We start from the raw sequence: 22,453 nt of genomic DNA on the forward strand, positions 1-22,453 counted from the left end.
CTATGCTTTTGGACCTTCCCCAAATTCAACTGACTAAATGCTGATATTCACCAAAATTTGGAATTTAGGATTTAACTCCAACATTTACTGCGGTGCAATTTTCTAGGTTCAGCCTATCTCCAGTCTGCATCCATTTCATATGTCTTTGCTCATAGGACACTTCCACCCAAACACACAGAGAGACACACAGACATCTTATTAAGCATTTTCCCCTCCCACAAAATATGCATTTTTCCTACACGTTTACCCCAGGATACACATTTTATACGCATTTTCACATTTTAAATACACATTGAAACATTCACTATGGTATGTATTTTGGTATATTTCTGAGTCAAGAAATGTATTACTAAATTCAGAAAAGTGGAAAAACTGAAGGACACCTGTGTTCCAATCCACATATTAGTCTGAGAAGTACAAATCAGGCTGGTTCATTTCAAATATGTCAACAGAATATTCCTACTTGCAAGTAAGTCCCAGAGAGCTCAAAGGACCTTACTCTCCAGTAGTGTATTTACACTACGACCTATAGAAGCAAATGATAAGATTTTTAGTAATGCTTCAGTAAATATTTCTGCTCATACCCCACCCCCAAATAGGATCTTTTGCATGACATAATTGTTCACCGGATAACATTCAGTTCAGCCCTCATCTTTATCTCCCATTCGCAATGAATATCAGCCCCTAACAGTTAAATGAGTTCATTGCTGCAACATAGTTGTGTTGTATCAATGAAGTCAATTAACTGTTAGGGGCTGATATTCGTTGCGAATGGGAGATAAAGATTAGAGGGAGATGGCAATTTGCTTTCCATGCGAGAAGATAGAATTTAAAGAATCCCAACTATGGCTTTCTTTGCAAACATCACTTTTGTAGACAGTTGCTTTTAAGCATGTGTTTGTGTATATTAATTTTGCAACAGATCCTTTATATAATAGTAAATTGTGGAATAGCGTTTAGAATGGTGAAAACACTACTAGATTATGAGACTCTCTGAGAGAATATGTTCAAACTGTTTTTTATGGAAAAAAATGAATGAATTCCTATGCCCCACAAAGCGTGTTCTCAATAAAGGAGAGCACGTGTTGCGGATGGGGCCAGACAAAGCACCCCAGGGTTAATAGGCAGGCTAGTTTCAAAGGGATGGAACTGGATTGGTGGTTGGTGTTACTGGGGTAAATTTGATGTTGCCAATTTAGGGGTGGGATCAGAGCTTATTTAAACAAGGTGCACAGCATTTTCCTTTCTCTTTCGCTGTGGGCACCGGATCACCCGCCCGCCCTCCCTTGATTGGGCTTGCACTTTGACCTTGCTGTTGCCTGTCTAGGGGTCACCTGCATTGGTGCGGGGGCCTGATAGGAATTTACCTTTTGGCTGATTAGTGCGTGCCAATTGGGTTTTGCCTACTGCGTAGCAAATCGTCACGACTTGTAAGGTTGGCGGTTAGGCATTGGTTAAAATTGGTTGGTGGAGGGGTGTGGATTGGCTGTGCCTACCCCTCCAATGCTGCTGCTGCACGGGAATTCCGTTAAAGGAATTCAGGGGCTTACCATCCCCCTCGTCCAAACCCTTGGTGCAGGGTGCGGGCCGCGTAAGCTCCTGGGAACAGGCAGGGATGGTACTGAGGGTCTGAACGGCGCAGCTCCAGTAATCTCTGGGTCCTGTTCCTCCACACTGGCTCCCGCCGGAGTCCGGGAGTCAGTGCTGTCCCCCAAGGCGGGGGGGACAGCTAGTCATAACCAATGCCTAAGCAACCACTCACAATTTGTATGATAATAAAGTTGTGGCCAAAATTATGCCAAAAACCTTAAACAAAAATGATGTGTGAAGTGTGAGTTATTGGGTTAGGGTGTTTTGGGGGACCTCAGCACGCAAATAACCCAGAGATGCATTTTAAATAAAAGCACACATTCTACTCATGTAAAAACACGCTGATTCCCAGACTGTCCGTGGGCCAGATTTAGAAGGTGATTGGGCCAGATCCAGCACCCGGGCCTTAGTTTGCCTACCCATGACTTAGGGCTTATGGTGGCCTGCAGTTAGGATACTAAGTAGAGACTTCTGTTGACCCCATCTGAAAAGGAGTGACACAGTACTGGAAAAGGTACTGGAGATAGCAAACAAAATGACCCTAGGCCCAGGGGTTGAAGCACCTTCATATAAGAGGGGGAAGAGAGAGGGAGGTGGGAAGCACAGTTACACTAGTGGCCAAAACTGTGGAAACCTTTTGGGGAAAGTGTATTTCCAAGGTTTGATGGCTCATAACACCTGATTGGCTCTCTTCACACTCTTGTTCATTGGCTACATTCAAATGAAGGAAAGTTACTGCATAGCAACCTAAGCAAGTTGTGCTTCCTTTTTCTGCTTATCTGGCTATACCTTTTGATAGAATACCGATAATTGAACAAACTTTGTTGCATTGCATTTTTTCATTAAATCATCTTTCCATTGAGATATAATTTTATGGTATTACTAAAAAAAAAAAAGTGGTGTTATGAGCCACTGGTGTAAGTTACTCCACTGAAGCATCTCTAGTCATATTTCTCCCAACAGTTTATGCCTCGGCGCCATGAACTTGACTGCAGGGTTATGCATACATGTTGTAGGCAATAATAACTGAGGCAGTGAAAAGGTTGAGCTCCGAATTGCAAATTGTGGGGGTGGGTGTCATCTCCTTTGGAGGAACTCTATGAATTCTTCAGTAAACTGGATTAGATTGTTTTCCTAGTATGATGTCCTTTGGGATCTCCTCACTAAGAAATCTAGAGAGATGGGGCCCTGGGATTAAATCAGCGAAGGTTTCCTATATTAACCAAAGTGTCTCTCCTCACAACTGTAGTTTCCCAGTTCCTGTGTAGACATTACCAAAGTCTACTTTTTTTTAACTTGTAAACTATTTAATGGCAATGGAAGGGTGGGGGGGAAGAGTGCCCCTCGCAAGCATTTCTGGAAACCTTAAGGGAGAAATGAGTCACCCGCTACCTTGCAGAGACAATGTTCCCTGAATGGGGTATTAGGTTCATTTTGCTGACTGTAGCTGCTGCTCCACTGCCTTCTAGCTTCTCAAGGACACGGAATAGCTCTCAAGCACTTTATTTTTAAAAGGGAGGGGGAATAGAGTTTGTTCAAAGCGGCCGATCTTGTGTTTCTTACATTTCCTGGCTGAATCTTCTGCAGTCTTTTTGTCTTGGTGTAAGGTGCCTGTTGTTGTAATAGAGATTCCAGTGTGTTCTCTGGCTTTCACCAATAGCAGGCAACAATGGTTTTTTACAAAGGGAATGTAAACTGATAAACATAGTTGAGACCTACCTGTCAGTGTTTTAACAGCAATAACAAATGCTATTGTCCCTCACGCTTCCCTGGGAGGCATATAGGTCCACTTCCACATATATATATATATATTTACAAAATACCCTACAAAATACCAAGGCATTATACAACTAATTTTACAAGTACAATAAATCATTAAATACAATGAAAACAATACAAAGCAATCACAGAAATGACTGGCTCATCTCAAAATAGTTTCAACAACTGAACAGGCCTGGTAGCATTTTTTAAAAAGTCTTCAAGATATGTTGGGAAATTAGCAGCAAGGATGCCTGCCAAATCTCTCCTCCAGAACATGAGACTGGCAACACTAAATGCCCGACTTCTAGTAGATGCAAGTTAGGCTCCTGAAACAAGTGGGGAAACTTAACAGCACTTCTGTGGATCATCTCAGCAATTGAGGTGGGATTATAAGGCCTCAGGTGATCCTCAAGGTATCCTGAACCCAAGTTGATCAGAACTTTGCATATTAATACAAGAACCTTCAACCTGACCCAACAGAAATGCAGATGTTTTTGCACAGCTGTGCCCCATCAGCACTGCAGCTGCTGTGTTCTGCACTAACTGAAGCTTTTTAGGGAAGTCTGCACATTATCACCTGGTTGAGTTTATTTAGGACAAAAGCTGAAGCAAATTTGATGGGTCTTTCTCAAGCAAAGTACCTGAGCTATTGTGAAACAAACTCTTTCTTATTATTATTAGATATGAAACATTTGTTTGGAATGTGTGTATCTTTATCTCATCCTTACTTGAAACCTGTCTGCCATAGCTAATTAATCAATGAATATTCTTAAAAGTATGTTAGAAGAATGATAACCACAAGTTAGTTCTAGGGGTCAGCTAGCATTTAGCTAGCAAGCGTGATGAAATACTTTTAAAAGGTCAAGATGACTTCTGAGGCACATGGACCTCTCTGTGAAGTGGAATGGACAACATATTGTGCTTAACATCCACATGCTAACACATTTGTCCTTCCTTGCAAACCATCTGCTTTGGCATGAAAATTACATAGATCTGCACTTTATGAAATATTCTTCATTTTTGATGTGAAGCAAAGGCCAGCTCTTGGGAAAAGAAGACAGCCAAACTTCTCTGCCCAAGGGGGGTGGGGTGGGTCACACTTGTCTAAGAAACCGTCCTTTTGAAGATTCAAATGTCTTCCTTTTTTTAAAGTGAGGGTCACCTTAAAGAGCAACTATAAAGCAACATCAGCAGCCCTAAATCCTTAAACCGAAGCTGCTTACATGCCTATATCTTCAGAAATGAGACAGAGGAGACATAACGGCTACCCCCAGGTCACATATATCAGTACTGCAATTAGCCAAGTGGATTTCCTCCACAATTCAGTGTGAGAAAGGAAGATGGATTTTTAATCACCATACATAACACAGGAGTCACATATCTCATTTTGGCAAAAATACAGCCGATTTGAAGTACACTGCCAGTGAGATGGTGGGGGGTGTGTAGAGACAGGCCAACATACTGTCCTGTTAACAATAGTCTCTTAGACAGGCTGCTAAAACAATGGGATAGATATGGTGAGAGGATTCATTTTCCTCTCTGTAGACCTGGTTCTTGGTATTCCCAGACATTATACAATAGTCATCCATCCACATGTCATTATGCATAATGAATGCATTTGATTTCCAAAGAGATGCTGTGCAGGTAATAAAATAAAATACTTGTCCATGTTTGGACACAAGTCAAACTGAGTTCAATGGGTGTGTTTGTGTGGTTTTACTCTCATATTTTTTTCAAGTAGGAAATAATCCGGCACATAATTGTCTGTCCTTTTGATGTAAAAGTGCTTCTCAGCTCAATCCACTGAGCTCAGGGTAAGTGCACTTAGGATTGCAGTCTATGTCTGGCAGAATCTAGTTCATAATTAAAGGGGGGAGGGGAGTTGTGGAAATTGGTGAAAAGAATGAAAAGAATGTACAGTGGTACCTTGGTACTCGAATGGCTTGGCTCCCAAACAAATTGGCTCCTGAATGCCACAAACCCGGAAGTAAGTGTTCCGGTTTGCGAACGTTTTTCAGAAGCCAAATGTCTGACGCAGCTTCCGCTGCTTCCAATTGAGTACAAGAAGCTCCAGCAGCCAATCGGAAACCACACCTTGGCTTTTGAATGGTTTTGGGAGTCAAACGGACTCCTGGAATGGATTAAGTTCAAGAACCAAGGTACCACTGTACTTGTTTGTGTAATAGACAACTTAACAATTTTATTACACAGAATGCTTTTTAAAAGGTTCGGCAAATTCACAGATGGTGTCATAACAGCTGAGAAGGAACCTCTGTGTCTAGAGCCAGTATATCTCTGATTCCCAGATAGTGTAGAATGGCTATCGCCACCAAGGTCTATATGATGAGGCCTCGGAACTGGCTTCTGTTGGAAATAGAGAGGTAGATAATGCAGATATTTAGCTAGATGTTAAGAACGTCAGATCTTGGATCAGGGGTAAAAAAAGACCACCAGCCTCAAAAGGACCTGATACAGTCAGCAATCTTCAGCATATACTGTAGAAGGCTGACCACTGGATAACTGTTCTGATTTAAGCCTGAAGGCAGCTATATTAGTCATTTTGGTGGGTTAAATATTGCTTGTGCCAAAAGGTAATCATCTATGTGTCTTGACTGTGCTTGGAAAAAGCTCTCACGTATTTGCTATTGGACAAGATTTGAAATGGGAGGCCAATGCGATACAGAAATGGAATTGAAATGTCAAGTGAAATTTGAAGTAAAGAGAGAAAAATGACTCCCAACTTGTCTTTAATTTTCTTGGTTGAGGAAAGCTCTTCAAGGTGTTACTGCAAATTTATCTTTATAATTAGAAAGCTTGTTCCGTTTCCTGGAGAAGCCAGTGAGTGCTTTACCACTGACTTCAGTGAAGGCAGACTGGAGCCCCTTAAAATCGTTAAAAATAATTACCCTCCAACTCCAAGGCAATTGCCACATGTAGCAATTTTTACAGATAAACAAATGGCCTCAATTTTTATGATCTTTTGATTATGAATTTAAATAAATCTGAAAGCTAGGATGCTAATTCCAGTTTTACGGTGTTTCCTTTGGCCCTCCCATCACTAATATTTATGAGGTGCTCTTGGGATTTTTTGCTGAAGCTGACAAAAATATCCTAAAGCTCTGCAATTTGGCCAGACTGCAGTTATACACATTGCTCCTTTTCCAGCTATCATGGTGAAATATTCAGCATGCTCTCCTCAGCTATTTTGTTCACATGAAATGGACTCAGCTTTGATGGACTTTTCAATAGGAATTGTGTTGGGTGTAGAGCAGAGCTCAGTCCCAGGTGTTGCGATGCGATTTGGCAACCTGGTGCCCTGGTCCATATGTTGTTGAAGTCTAACTCACATCAACCCCAAACAGCATAGCTGATGATGAGAGGTGATAATCAGGTAAGGAATAGTTGAGGTAAGATATATGAAAGCCAACCTCAAATCATTTGAAACCCTTGTACATAAGCCCATTAATTAAAAGCAGGTGGAGACAAGCAAACAGATTCAATGTCTACTCAAAGGCAGATGAATATAGCACAACATAGTGGTAATCATTTCAGTTTTTTGAAGAATTACATGCATGCATCTGGCAGCAAGAACAAGGAAAGAACCCAAAAACACAATAGCCATGTTTACACAGGGTTCCCCATTCAACAACAGACGGATTTGTGGAGATCTGCTTCCCCATGTGTATGCACACTAACTGGATAAGGACAAGAGAATGGCAAAATGCTTAAAATATAGTAGAGTCCTTTTGATAGTCATAGTTTGGGAATACTTTCAATTATTCATTGAGTCAAATGTTGTGTCAAGGCTGTAATCCAATGCAGACTCAGAAGAATGTAAGTTCCTGTTGAACTTGGTGTGATTTACATCTGGGTAAACATATTATATAGGATTGCATTGCACTTATTTTTTATTCTTTAGCACTACTATGATTCTCAAAACCATTTACTAATAGTAAACACAGTGTGATTTGAATATTATTTTGGAAAGGGCAAATTAGAAAGTTTGCCTTTAAATGTAATTTGAATTTCTTCCCCATCCTAATTGTGATATAGTTACTGGCTAAAAGGGATGCCCAAAAATATTGAAACATGTTTTAGTTTATAGTGCACTCAGAAATATACACATGATAAAGTACAAATTTAAATATGCAATTAAATATGTGTTGTTCTGTAGATTTTTTAAATAAAAAAACCCTTGCATTTTTGTGCAAAAAACAGGAGAGAATAATTCACTTATGAATGAATATATGTGAAATTGACAAACAACAGAAGCAGACCAATCCAGCTATCCCTATTTAGTAATGCTTTTGATTCTCTTCTAGATTAGTATATGTATAATTAGTATCCAATGCAAAATGAATATGCTAAATTAATTTTGTACCGCATTCAGTTGTACTCTCATCAGTTCTATTGAGGTTCTTGTATCATAGCCATTATTACAGTATTTGAGCATGGCATTAAATAAGATTTCAATATGCAATTTGAACTGATTAGCTTTAAAAAATTGAGTTATGTTAATCAGCCCAAACTAATATGCAGTATACGAACCCATGCTTCTTGCTAATTGCAACAGGAATACATTGCTGCAATGCAAGAATAGCAGAGAAATCGCTCATTGTGAGCTGTGGGTTTAAAATAACCCATTAGTTGGATTATCCCATTCCAGATTTGATTGCAATTTTAGCATAGCAATAGTAGACAAAGGAATCAATTAGCAGAAGATGTAAACTTATCTAAATAAAAATTGGACTGCACAGAGTTGGTTTATATCACTGCTTTGGGCAAGTATGCATGGTCTAAAAATTTTCATTACAGGTGGCCTCTCGCAACCCCATTTCCACATGCCTATTTTCTTCCTTTATGCTCATCTTACCTCATAGGGCACCTCCAAATTATCACTTTATTTATCATCCATCCCAATTTGTTTGCAGGGAGGTTAGAGCACATTGTGTCAAAACTAGTGTTATCCCACCATTTCCAGGGTGTTTTCCTGCCATTTTCTTTAACACAGGGAGTTTTGGGGAAGCAAGTTTTCTTGCACAAAGACCTCCAAATTAACGAGAATACCACAACTTGAATTTGCCAGAATATGACTGAATTCCAGTCAAAATAGCAACAATCTGGAAGCATCCTTACTGTGCATCCTTTTCCCCATCCACTTTGCCTCTGGAAGGAGGAAGGAGAGTGATAGCCCTTGGCCACCATTCCACCAAGCCTGCCTTATTTCTGTCCCACTCACTGCCTACATCTCCAGTCACCAAAACTTGTGAAGTTTCTATTTCATCCAGCTGACCAGATTCCACATCCAGATTCATCCAGATACCACATAAAAAATTCTCTTTTGATCTTTTTGCTGACACTTTTACTCTGATACATTAGAAGGTCACTCAAGATGCTAAGTGAACATGTGGATTGGATTGAGGCATGAGATTGCATCAACTGTCCATAGTGGTAGAATTCCTGCTCCATGGTTGCAGTCATGGGTTCTTTGTCTATCACATGACGGTGTATGTTTTGACTCCACAAATTGGGAAATGACGGAGACAGGATGTTTGTTATTGAGTTCTGTGAAGTGGGACTATTGTCCTTTGTTTTTTCTCTTTGCTGTCTGATGGTAGAGAGAGAGGGAGTCATGTTGCAGTGCTCCGTGTGTGTTTATATGTAAATAAAGTAGATGAGCCAAAATGCTGAGTTGCTGAGGTCCTTTATGCAAGCTGCGAAGACTCTGTGGATCCCTAAGTGTGCCGATGTCTGTTGGCATCGGTTGCTGTGATGTTCAGGCAGAAGAAAGCTTTTGAAGCTCCTGAATGATCGACCAGGAGGGAGGGAACATACCAGTCAGGCATGTGTCTCTGCCAGGGTCCTACTTGAGCATAGGACGAGCTCCTGACACATAGCCCCAACCAATCTCCATCCATTTGGATGATGGTGTTCCTAGAGTCTTGAGCCTGTGTAGGTGTATTCACATAGGCTTTGCCTGAGCAAACTGAGGAGCCTGCAAATGGAAGCATCATGAGTTTAACTGATACAATGACTTGCACTTGGATGGTCCAGGCACTTTGTCAAGGTGGAAGTCAGGGGTGGATTCTGCTAGCACAATCATGCCTTTTCAAATGTTCAGTATATGAACATCTGTCTCTTTTAGCTGCATATAACAGATGGATCTAACAAGAGAAGTAAGCTTTGAGGAAAACCTTCTAGGTGTATATTTTAAATCTTAACAATCTTATTAACAAATAGCTACAGACATTGGAAGCACACGTTTGATATGTCTGAGGAACGTGCATATTCATTTAAAACATTTATACCTCATTTTCCCTTAATGGAACTACAATTAAAAAAATTAATAAAGCAGCAAGCCTGACGTTTACTGTATTTTTCCGTGTATAAGACGAGGTTTATTACTTTAAAAAATTACTAAAAAATTGGGGGTCGTCTTGTACATGGAACTGTCAGGAGTTCAGCCTACACTTGAGCAGGGCCCTGGCAGAGACATATGCCCAACTGGCATGTTCCCTCCCTCCTGGTCGATCGTTCAGGAACTTCATAAGCTTTCTTCAGCCCAAACATCACAGCGACTAATGCCAACCGACATAGGCACAGTTAGGGATCCACAGAGTCTTCCTTGGCATCATGCTTGGGAGCCTGCTTCCCCGCAGCAGCAGCTGCCACTGAGGGGAACATGTGGTGCCCCAGTCGCTGCCTTTGCTTCTGCACCATGGTGCACTGCATGCACCTCATGCTGGAAGCTTTGAGGGCGATCGCCCCCAAAAAGATCAACAACTTTCTGCAACCAATCATCCAGATTTTCACTTCTATTTTAGGGTTTCATTTTCTTAATTTTGGGTTAAAAAATAATAATAGGGGTCATCTTATACAGGGGGGCGTCTTATACATGGAAAAATACGGCAGTTCAGGTTGGCCCAAAGTAGCTTAATTGTTATTGCTGCCCTCATTAGAATAAGCTGCTACTGCTCATTCTTGCCAGAAGCCTTATGACCAGGGGTCAGCAGCCTTTTTCAGCCGTGAGCCAGTTCATCATCCCTAAGACCATGTGTTGGGCCGGACTATATTTTTTTTGGGGGGGGGGAATGAACAAATTCCTATGCCCCACAAATAACCCAGAGATGCATTTTAAATAAAAGCGCACACCCTACTCATGTAAAAACACCAGGCAGGCCCCACAAATAACCCAGAGATGCATTTTAAATAAAAGGACACATTCTACTCATGTAAAAACACGCTGATTCCCGGACTGTCCACAGGCCAGATTGAGAAGGTGATTGGGCTGCATCGGCCCCCGGGCCTTAGGCTGCCTACCCCTGCTTATGACCAATGTCAGCCAATGACTTCCCTCAGCTCTATAAGGTCTTTTTGCCTGTCACTGTATAACTCCTTCCTTCCTTTTTAAAGCTACCCAAATGCTATGCTTGGTTGTTGTTGTTTTAGCTTATACTGATGGGGGAGAGGGATAGAGACAGAGGCCCTCACTCCCCACCCCATTGGTGGCAATACTTGTTTTCTTTGCTGCCAGACTTGGACAGGGTGCAATGAGTCATCCTAGATTAATGTTAATAAAACTTCAGGACATCCAGATTCTGCCATGAGCTCAATCTCTAAATTTGGCTGTTCCTGAGCAGGAATGGGTTTACTTCATTATGCTATGTCTAGACCTGACTGTTTCATCACTGGTGTGCCACTGGGGTTTGAAAAAAGATGCCTCCAGCTCCTCCAGGTGGTGCCACAAAAATCAGGTGTGTGCCATTGGTGATAAAAGAGTGTCAATATAATGGATTTTTGAAAGGGGGTGAAAATTCTTTCCCTATTGTGTGTTCAGATGTGTATGTTATTTAAGGCAGCAGTCTGTAGCTGCTTAAAGGGCTATTATGTTAAAATAAATCTCAGGGAGATAAAGTCATAAGAAGAAAGTAAAATGTGAAAGGTTAAAGCCAGGTTGGGGGGGGGGGGCATGCAAGCAGTCTTTGAATAGTTTCAGTAGACTCATTTTACTTTTCTTTCTGCCTCCAAAACAAATCTGCTGTCTATGACCTCTTCATGAGGAATGCACTTCCTGCTTGGCAGGGGGTTGGACTCGATGGCCCTTGTGGTCTCTTCCAACTCTATGATTCTATGATTCTATGATTCTATTCAAGAAGCCTACAAAACTCTTGTCATTTTAGGATTTAGGATCAATTATTTTTTTAATATTGTGCATGGTCACAACACAGCATGCCCTGGAATTATCTCCTACAAAATCTGCTTGATGCCCCCTGGAAACACAAGAAATTGCCTTCTATTAAGCTAGATCATTTGTCTGTCTAGCTTGCTCTTGTACCTCTTATACCAGGAGTAGCTACCACAATGCCCTTCAATTCCCATCAGTCCCACCTAGCATGTGCAATGGTCAGGAATAATGAAAGATGTAATCCATCCACATCTGTAGAGAACTACATTGGTCTACACTGACCGGCAACAGATTCCTAGTATTTTAGACACTACCCAGGAGATGCCACACACCAAACCTGTGACTTTTTGCATGCAAAGCAAATGCCCTTCCCCTTATGCTTCCTTCAAAGACCTTCTCAGATTCCACCTTTTCTACCTACTCCCCCAAGTTCCCATGCTCTAATGCAGAAGTGGCTAACCTCCAGCCATGGGGCCCAAAGACTCCACTAATTTTGGCAGCTGTGGAGCAAAGAAATTAGCACCAGAGTAGATGGACATGGTTAAATCTCTCCACCCAGCCCAGGCCCTGTTGAGAATACAGTTGTCCCTTTCCTACTTTCCTATCCCTGATAGGGATGCAAATTGCCTCCTATCTGCACAGATCAGCTAAGGAGGAGGATGACCTGTATGTCCTATATCTGTGTTAGCGTGTGTGAACGCCACTGGTATATGGAGTGTTGCCCAAGGGTGAATACACCATTTGGGCCAAAAACAAAAAAATTAAGTTACAGTAGAACAGAAGTGACTGTAACCAGACCTAAGTACTAGGCCAGCCCAAGACATTTTACTGATTAGATCAGCCTTTCTCAACCTGTGGGTCCCCAGATGTTGTTGAACTACAACTCCCATCACCCCTAGCTAGCAAGGTCAGAGTTCAGGGATGATGGGAGTTGTAGTCCAGCAACTTCTGGGGACCCACAGGTTGAGAACCACTGGTCTAGTGGGAAAGAAAAGACAGTGTCCACTCCAGTGGTGCCAACTTCTCAAGATGATTGAGAGGGGCCAACACAATATCCTGATATCACACAACAACACGAGGAGCCGGGGGTGGAGCCAAATGCCATCTAAACTTTGAAGGGGCTGACTGGCACCGATGGTCTCTTCCTACTCCATGTAAAAAAACCTGACCAAACTGATAGTTGGATATTACTGGTAGTATGACTATCTTATGCTATCTTAGGAGGTGCAGTCCAGGCCATGTAGCACACATTGCCCTGTCTCCAATACTGCATCACTCTTCATAATGGCATGGCTGTCATTTGAATAAAAGTTGCTGGCAATCAGAGTTGGGGGACGCAAGGAAAGCGCTCCTGGTGTAGGCCAGTGGCCCATTGAGTCCAGCATTCTGTTCTCACAGTGGCCAACCAGAGGCTTATGGGAAGCCTGAAAGCAGGGTTTGATCACAATAACACTCTTCCCATTTGATATTCCCAGAAACTGGCATCTAGAGGCATGCCTGTTCTGGCTTCCCATGGGAATCTGGTTGGCCTCTGCGAAAACAGCATGTTGGACAGCAAGCCTTTGACTTGATCCAACAGGACCCTAATGTTCTCATTCTACATATAACTGAAATAATAGCCCATCTTCCCCCATTTACCACCTGCCTTGCTTTCCTCCCTTTCCTCCACAGCTTCCCGTTTCATATTCTAGATACGTAAGCCCCTTAAGGCAGGAACTTTTCTTCCTCTGTCATGAAGGAATCTAAAATGCATTGTGAGTCCCTGTCTAGTCTCCAGGAATGAAGCTAATGTGTTTCTCAGTATCTTTTTTTTATTAATGTATGGGTTTTCCACATTTTAATGCCATTTTATGCTTTGTTACATGTCCTTAAACAGCTCTTCCATTTGCAAGCTAGTAAAAAAGAAGGTAAGAATGTGAAAGAAGCACTTAATCCCAAACTTAAACAGGCTGTTTTCTGTGGATGTAGTCTTAGGCAGACCTAGTCACCGATTTGTAAGTGTAGTTTGGCAGCAGAATATATATTTGTGTATATGTGCAAATTTGTAAGAATTCTGCTTACCTTTAACCGTAACACTGTGTTGCTTATGGCACCGCACCACCGCTCCTGGAGACCCAACAGCTGGGTACCACAGCCAGTGGAAGACACAGCAGTCTCTTTCACCAACTGGAGAATTTTGAATTTGGTTTACCTGCAAACTGATCAACAGCAGATGGATCCAGAGGTTGGCACACTCAGGGAGTGGAGCTACAGAGCTGACTGAGTCCCTTGGGGACTTCATTCAGGTCCACTCCCACTTGTCACCTCAGTCATCAGATCTTCCACCAAACCCTCCCTGGAGTTCGGCTACCCATCACTGGTGGTAGTGTGAATTTTGACCTTGTCCACAGAATGGACAGTCACTGTTTTCTTGGTGGGCATTGGTTGAGAACCATCTCTCTCCACCTCCTTCCCGGCAGCTGGACCCACATAGTCGCCAGCTGATGGGGAGCTCCCCCCACCTGGTGTGGCCATGGGGGCATGACTGCCTGGTCAGAGAGCCAGGTTTTTAAAATAGTTTCACTAGTTTAAGTTTGTGGTGTGGATGTTCCTGATGTCCCAATCTGCACAGACAGGAGAAGGATATCTTTAATACCAACCGAGGGGGTTGCAACTGCTACCTTCAATCTTCAAAGAAGATAAGAGCTGGGTCTTATGAAATGGAGTCTCAGTAACCTAGCATTCTGCATTATAGTGCAGCTATCAAATATTCCAAAGTCTTGTCCAAAATGCCTAAGTTTCATTGTTTCTAGCTTGCAACAGACGGCAATGTTTTTCGCAAGCTCCACCTGGGGAATACTTACAGCAGAGGTCATGATTATTTTAACTTCCAAATCATTTATTTGTACCCATCAAGGGTTCCCTGAAAAGCCACGCAGAGTTACTGAAGTGACAAGTAATACCCATTAACCCACGAGTGTAATATTTCACTCTGCTCTTTCTCGGCATCTTTTTAAGGTTTATGACAGCATCTGAAGAGACAGATGGCACGGCGCTAGTATCACTCAGAATGAGAAAGGGAGTACACCAAACTACTAAAGGGTGAATAAATTAGGTTCATGCAAATGTGCTTCACAAAGGCTGCAGTTTAAGGGAAAGGAAAGGAAAGGAAATGGAGAGGAGAGGAGAGGAGGACTCCTGAACAGTGGTGTGCTTGCTAGGTGCTTGCTAGGGAAGAGCTGTAGAACAGCGTGCAGAAAGCTCCAGGTATCTCCAGCTAGGTCTGGGAGACCCTCTGCAGAGTCACTGTCTGGTCAGACAAGACTCTGTTTAACAGATCACTGGTGTGACAACTTGGCACAGGGTTCCTATGTGCCATTATAAATCTATGTGTCATTATAAATAATAGACTTAAATCAGACTTATGAAGAATTGTGTAGATGTGAGTTTGTGGAAGCACAGAGCACAGGAAGTGACAATGTTAGGCAAATTAGGACTATAGTGGATGGTCAGGAGTGAAAGGTAGAACTCAGAGCGAGTTGCTGAGGATCTTTCTCTAAACTACAGAAGAAACAAAAGGTTGTATTGGTTTGTTTTCCAGCCCCTAAATTCAACTACCAAATCAGGCCTTTGCTAAGGGCTTTGATGGATATTAACTCCTAGACTAGCTTTTAAGATGTAGTCAACTATGTGAATGGCTGCCATTTTTATTTGTTTGCTGGCTCATGTTTTCTGATATTATTGTGCAGAATGATGCTGTTGTAATTGTTCTCAATTTGGTTTTTTGGTTTTTTTTACCCCACATGGGATCACTAGTGAATAAAACCAGGTTAGAAATGTTTAAAATAAATGAATAATACAAATGATCAGATGGATGAAAGCTGCAAACTCCTTGTTTATTTCAACATATACCTTAAAATACTAAGCCTAGTTTTTTTGAGTGCAGATGTGCCAAAGCAGTTGGAAGTAATTCTGAGGCAACACAGTGGGGCAAGGACAGGGGCACCATTGCTATCCATAGTGTAAATATTTGTTTTGAAGATTGTCCTTAATAAAGTTGTGTAGCATTTGATTGTCTCATCTGTCCATTTTAACCACTATGGTAGAATGTATTTACCTTTCAAGATTGAAAATGTAATTGGTTAGATTTTTGGGGTTGTTGTTTGGATTAGGGTCAGATTGGAAAGACTGAACTTTGATTACCTTAATAAGCTTGTCTGTATAACAAAAGAAGACCCCAATTTTACTGCACCCCCCCAAAAAAACCCCACATACATACAAAGATCCTCTCTATATGTCTGCACCATCATAGAGGAAACCGCAAACTGTTTCCATAGCCACTCCTCAGATTAGGAATGGGGAACTAATTCAATTCAGTTCACAATTAAAGGTGAACTTGCCAAATTTGCACTTTCGGAAACAATATGCAAACCAACTTACAATGCACACCTCTCTATCTATTGCAACGCAATTATCCAACCAAGTAATGTGTACAGAGATGCATATACTGGGGTAAAGTGTACATGCATTAGTGAAAACGTCACAAAAATGCATTACATTGAGGACAATTGCTTTGCAAATAATGTATATTAGGCCAAATTATACCCCCCTAAAGTATCTATTTACACTAAAATTCTGATTAATTTTCATTAAAACTTTTTTTAATTAAAAAAAAACCACTAACTGGTGTGGAACAGTAGAGAACTGAACTGAAAATTTGGAACAACTCAGTTAAAACACTAAAAAAAAAAAAAGGCTATAAAAAACAGTTTAAAAGAAGAAGCCCTCTCTGCTGAGCAGCAGCAGCAGCAGCAGCAGCAGCAGCAGTAGTCCTTATAAAACCTGGCCACACCCTGGACCAGGTGGATAGAGGCAGTAGCAGGGCCCTCAGGCTCTCAGCAGGGTGGATGGTGGTTCCTTTGTCCATCCACCCCTCTAACTCCCAACCGTTTCAAAGTGGTAGTTTAATTTGTGTCTTTGGTCTCTGTTTCAGCTTGGTCTGAGGGAAGTCTGCCTGTTCCTTGCCAGAATGGAATCCATCCCCCTGGGCATGCAGCAGCATGCTGCCTTCTCATCTATAATTTTGAAACCTGTGATTTTAGGATTTATATCAAGAGTTCTTTCTTTTTTATTTCAAGGCAGCTAGTTCCCTACTTGCTTTATATTGAATGCTTTGGATAAATATCTTAGGGCACTTCTTGGTGAGCACTTCCTTGAACATTCACCTTGGTTTTGAGGTAGATTAGATGACATTGACTGTTTAAGTGAGCATTCATTCCAAATTGTCTGCAGGGAGGCTAGATGATGGTGCATCAAAACAGGAGTTGCCTGTGCTTTCCAGAACAATCTTTTTTGGGAAGCAAGTCTGTTGTTCTCCCAATCAGCTATAACTGTGTGACCTGAATTTGCTGGTATGTGATTGAATTCCACCTACAAATATTGCCATTATGGAAGACTTGTAGCTGAGTAACAAGAAGGGCCAGTTCAAGACATTTGGTGCTTGAGATGAACCACAAAAATGTATCTTCCCTCCTCATTGATGCTTTTGGAACTAAACAATACCCCATAAATAAATTTAGAGATAGTAGTATTGGGTGATGTGGGACGCGGGTGGCGCTGTGGGTAAAACCTCAGCGCCTAGGACTTGCCAATCGTCAGGTCGGCGGTTCGAATCCCCGCGGCGGGGTGCACTCCCGTCGTTCGGTCCCAGCGCCTGCCAACCTAGCAGTTCGAAAGCAAGTAGATAAATAGGGACCGCTTACCAGCGGGAAGGTAAACGGTGTTCCGTGTGCTGCGCTGGCTCACCAGATGCAGCTTGTCATGCTGGCCACGTGACCTGGAAGTGTCTGCGGACAACGCTGGCTCCCGGCCTATAGAGTGAGATGAGCGCACAACCCTAGAGTCTGGCAAGACTGGCCCATACGGGCAGGGGTACCTCTACCTTTACCTAGTATTGGGTCATTTCCTTAAACAAAACCATTTTGCTACCAAAACAATACACAAGCAATCATGAAGGACTAGCAATTGAACAAAATGCCATCATAGCTATGCTAAATCCAGGGGCTACTCTCAGTTTGTATAAATGCATAAATCAGAGGGTTTAATGAGAACTGAAAATAATGGCTTCTTAAATAATTTTGCAGTATTTTCCTCTCTTTTTGCATTAAATGTTTCTCTCCCCCCCCCTTCCCCCTGACCCTGCTTTCAATTGTTCCTAATAGAGACTCAAGGAGCTGAAACAGAGGGAGTTTGCCCGAAATGTAGCTTCCAAATCAAGAAAAGATGAAAGGAAGCAAGAAAAAGCCCTTCAACGCTTACACAAGTTAGCTGAACTGAGAAAAGAAGCTGTGTGGTGAGTGAAAAGTTATTGAAAGGTAAAAAGTACAGGGAAAGGGGGAAGAATATTCCAGATGACATGATGTGGCAGAATGCCCCATGACTATTAAGATCTCAAACCAGAACAAAGTAGCTATATATTTTTGGCACTCTCTGAACTGTATGTCGCAATTAGATGTGGCACCATGCAAAGAAATAAATGTTTTAACATTACTTTTTCAACAGAGCTAAAATGACAAGTATTTGAGTTAAAAACATGTCCTATATATATTTAATAAATCAGGCTTAGCAGTAGAAAACATTAGGAAACTAGGTCAGTCATTTGAATTTTGACAGGACACCACTGATGAGGAAAGGAATACGCTGGCTTGCTGCTAGTCTGCGCAATATTGCACAACCCAGTTCAATTCTGTAGTATTCATTCTGGAATTTGGGTCCTATTCTGCTTTAAGCAGTTTATTGATAGCAAATGTCACATTGATCACAAAGGTTGCTGATTCAGGAGCTTCACTTACCAGCAACTGAGGAAGTGGAATAATAGTGCTGTAGCCAATGCTGCCATTCTGCTTGTACAATACAATTCTATTTGCACAACAATACTTCTCTTTCATCGACTCACCTGCACACATAAAAATGTAAGCAGAGACTTGCTGGATCAGGCCCAAGGCCCATCTAGTCCAGCATCCTGTTCTCACAGTGGCCAACTAGATGCCCATAGCAGGCACCTTCCGGTGCAGGGTTTTGTTTTGATTTGATTTGTTAGGAGGCACAGGGACAGGAGAGGAAGAGGAAGTCTCATTGTGCAAGCAGATACGAACTTAGCTTCTTCAGAATCAAATCACTGGACACTTTAGCCCAATGTTGTCTGCTCTGATGGACTACATGTTTACAGAGACTCTGGCAGAGATCCATCCCACCACCTGCTACTTGGTGATATTATCACTGAATCATAGAACTGTAGAGTTGTAAGGTAGCCTAAAGCTCATCCATTCCAACCCGTGCAATGCAGGAATCTCAGCTAAAGCATCCATGACAGATGGCCATCCAACCTCTGATTAAAAACCTCTAAGGAAGGAGAGTCCACAGCCTCCTGAGGGAGTCTGTCCCACTGTCAAATAGCTCTTACAAAAAGAGGAGGTTCCAGTGATTGGGTCAAATCCTGCAAAGGAATTTGCCCATGTGAAAAAATCTTCAGGGTCCCAGGGGAAAAGTGGGTGCTACAGTGGGAAGTGTTGCGAATTCTTCACGGCGCTTTAGCAGAAAAGCTCAGAGTTCCAGGTTCTTCAGTGCAGTATTATTTATTGTGAGCTATATAGACAAATGTGGGCTATGGGTGGCGCTGTGGGTTAAAACACAGAGCCTAGGACTTGCCGATCAGAACGTCGGTGGTTCGAATCCCCACAACAGGGTGAGCTCCCATTGCTCGGTCCCTGCTCCTGCCAACCTAGCAGTTCGAAAGCACGAAGTGCAAGTAGATAAATAGGTACCGCTCCGGCAGAGAGGTAAATGGCGTTTCTGTGTGCTGCTCTGGTTTGCCAGAAGTGGCTTAGTCATGCTGGCCACATGACCCGGAAGCTGTATGCTGGCTCCCTCAGCCAATAAAGCAAGATGAGCGCCACAACCCCAGAGTCGGTCATGACTGGACCTAATGGTCAGGGGTGCCTTTACCTTTACCGTTACTATATATACAAATATCTACAGAAGCAGTTCATACAGTCAGACAGAGTACCTGGCTGCACCTTAAGGCAAATAGGAAGACTCTTTCTCTCTGACCACACTCCTCTACACCACCACCATTACTGCTGGACAGGTTTCCCTTTTAAACCGATGACAGCCAATCAACTGTTAGCACATTACTGCTGAGTCATTCTGACCCAGCACCTCCATAGAAAGTATTGCAGGCTGATTGCATCAGCTAGCAAACTCAAGCCTGCAGACTTACTACCTCACACAGCATTCTGTGGATCCCAACAGGAAGATGCTGATCACTGTAGACTGATGGCAGAATATCCCTAATTTTTCTAATTTTCTCTCCCCCTGCCCAACCCTCAATCAGTACTGCTGGGAACATGCAGATAAACAAGCAGATGATCTGGTCCAACATCGGGGATGTCCCACATTTTTATCATTGGTAGCCTCCCTGCATCCTTTATCACTAGTAGCATTCCATCTTTCATCTCAGTTTGCAAACACCCATATTGCTCTCCCATCTGGGATTGCATGAAGCCATTGTAGACATCGAAATATGTGTAGCAGCAATATAAGGATATGCTGGGTGGGAAGAACGAAGTCAAACATTTTACTGCATTAAGCAACCGCTTCTCAGTGTCACAAACCATATATACTGTGGAAACGGCAAACAGAGGACCCCTTATGGCGGCTGCTTTATGTCACACTTTAAATGTGCAATTCGTGTTACAACTTTCATTGAGGTGTGTTCACACATTCAAACTGCTAATAGCATTCACTTCATCACCACAAATCATTGCTCTTAGCACATTCTAAATTGATTGGCTGCCATTATGAAGTATTTTCTTGTTGCACTGACAGGCAATTATGCGTGATGACTGAAGTCCTATATTTTCCTTCATTTCTGACATTTTTTAAAACAATAAACATGGGTTTTTTAGTGGACTTCCAAATGGAGAGATCTGAATTGTCATGCAAAACTGCTCTGAGATTTACTGTGTTGATAAGAAAGAACAGCTCTCTACGACCTAGCCTATAACATACTGTACCTCATGACCAGGGGGAGCACTGACAAAAAATAATCTGAAGGGCTGGAGTACCCAGCAATGCATCCTCCAGATGTTGTCCAGGTGCCATCAGACCCAGACAGCACAGCCAATGGTCAAGGATGATGGGAGTTGTAGTACTGCAACATCTGACTGGAGATCATCACATTGGCTCACCCTGATTTAAGAGAAATGTCATTTGACCACTTTTTCAAAAATATAGATCCGAGAACTGAGAATTTGGGTTATCAAGTGTTAGTTGTAATTATATACCTATGAATTATATACCCCCTTTATACTCTTTTGACAGTTATCACATCCATTTCACAGGTTGGCAACTGACGCTGAGATATACTCACAGATACCCAGCTTGCTGAGCAGGGTCTTGAATCTATATTTCCCAAAACCTTTTCCCAAATCCTGCCTGCCAGCCTATACTTCTTAATGGCAACTTTTGTTTCTCATCAGAACTGACTAATAACCCCCTGAAAATAGTAACGTTTCCTATTCCCAATTAATGTGTGGCATGACTCACGTCCTTAAGATACCCCTTTAAATCATCTTCCTCCTCCTCCTCCTCCTTATCATCCTTGCCCTATGGTTGCATTCAGCACCCCTACTCCCCTCAATTCTGGATTTGAAGAATAACCCATCAGGGATATTTGTATATAAAGCAATTAATCACAGAAAGGCAAAATGAGTGACCTTATAGTCTTCTTCCAGACCCAAGACTCTGCAATGAATTGGCTGCAGACCATGAACAATTCAAACCAGAAATAATTTAAGCCCTCTAGGTTACTGTACAGCTGAAACAGTTTAAATCCCAAAACTCTGATTTAGCATGTTGCCGGTTGGGGTGTGTGTGTTGTTATTATTTTACCCTTACTCCTCAGGCCTTTGTAACCTTTAAATAACTCACAGCCAGAGGTCCATATCCAACTCCTCATGCTGTGCTAATGATCACATTATACCTAATGGTATATTTATTAGTGGTGGTGCTTCGGAGAGAGAGGAGGACAATAGATCAGCCTATGTGTATACATATCTGAAATTGCAAGCTGGACCCCTGGGGTACTGTATACATTTAGATACAGCTATAAATGTTTTAGAAATACAGCTAAGAGCTCTACATGCTACATCAGAGAAAATGCAAACCTGTCTGGTATAGGGTAGCTGTGCTCGGAGAGCAACTATTTAAAATGACCATGGGGGGTTCCATACTTATCTTCACTCAACAACTCGTGTGTCAAATAAGATGTGTTTAAAAGTCATTCCAAAATTGCTAGCGCAACATGCATTCCCAAAATGTCGTTAAAAACACAGGGGAGGGGGGGGTTGCCGATCAGTGGCAGGGGCCATGCTTTGCATACACAAAGCTGCAAGTTCCGTTGTAAGCATTTCCGATGAAATGATCAAGGATAGCAAGACTGTCTGAGAGGCCCTGGAGAGCTGCTGTCAGCTGGGCTTTCCACCAAATTGCACACAAAGTGAAATTTGAGACAAATGCGGAAGATCTTGTTCAGTCAAAAGATCTGAAGATGTTTCAAGGGAAGCTAAAATAATTCTGGCAGGTGGGATTTTATAGGGTAGGGAAATTAGTGCCCTATCCTAGGCATGGTACTTTGGCTCTTTATAATAAAGTCCTGTGCCATATGATGTCCAAGTGCCCCTATTTTCCAGGGACAGTCCCTGATTCACAGAAGCTGTCCCTCCTGTTGTTGCCTCCCCTCTCCAGCAAGCACTGAAAGAAGGAGAAGTTGCTTTCAATCTCTCTTTGGGCAGCTGCACATAGTGAGCCCTAAGAAAGGCAAGCAAATAGGGGAAGCAGCAAGAAAGCAAAAGATGGTAGCTCCCACTTATGACATCT

At 42.2% G+C, this 22,453-nt stretch overlaps 1 protein-coding gene across 1 annotated transcript in view; it reads left to right on the forward strand.

The window, feature by feature from the left end:
- The window catches only part of ZNF804A (zinc finger protein 804A), a 190,555-nt gene that overhangs the window by 162,361 nt on the left and 5,741 nt on the right, over window positions 1-22,453 (forward strand). The window contains exon 3 of the mRNA XM_083406233.1: window positions 17,737-17,867. Coding sequence (XP_083262359.1) covers window positions 17,737-17,867 — 131 coding nt within the window. The remainder of the gene's footprint in view (window positions 1-17,736; window positions 17,868-22,453) is intronic.

Source organism: Podarcis tiliguerta (assembly GCF_965153285.1).
Source record: "Podarcis tiliguerta genome assembly, chromosome: 1".
Taxonomy (NCBI): domain Eukaryota; kingdom Metazoa; phylum Chordata; class Lepidosauria; order Squamata; family Lacertidae; genus Podarcis; species Podarcis tiliguerta.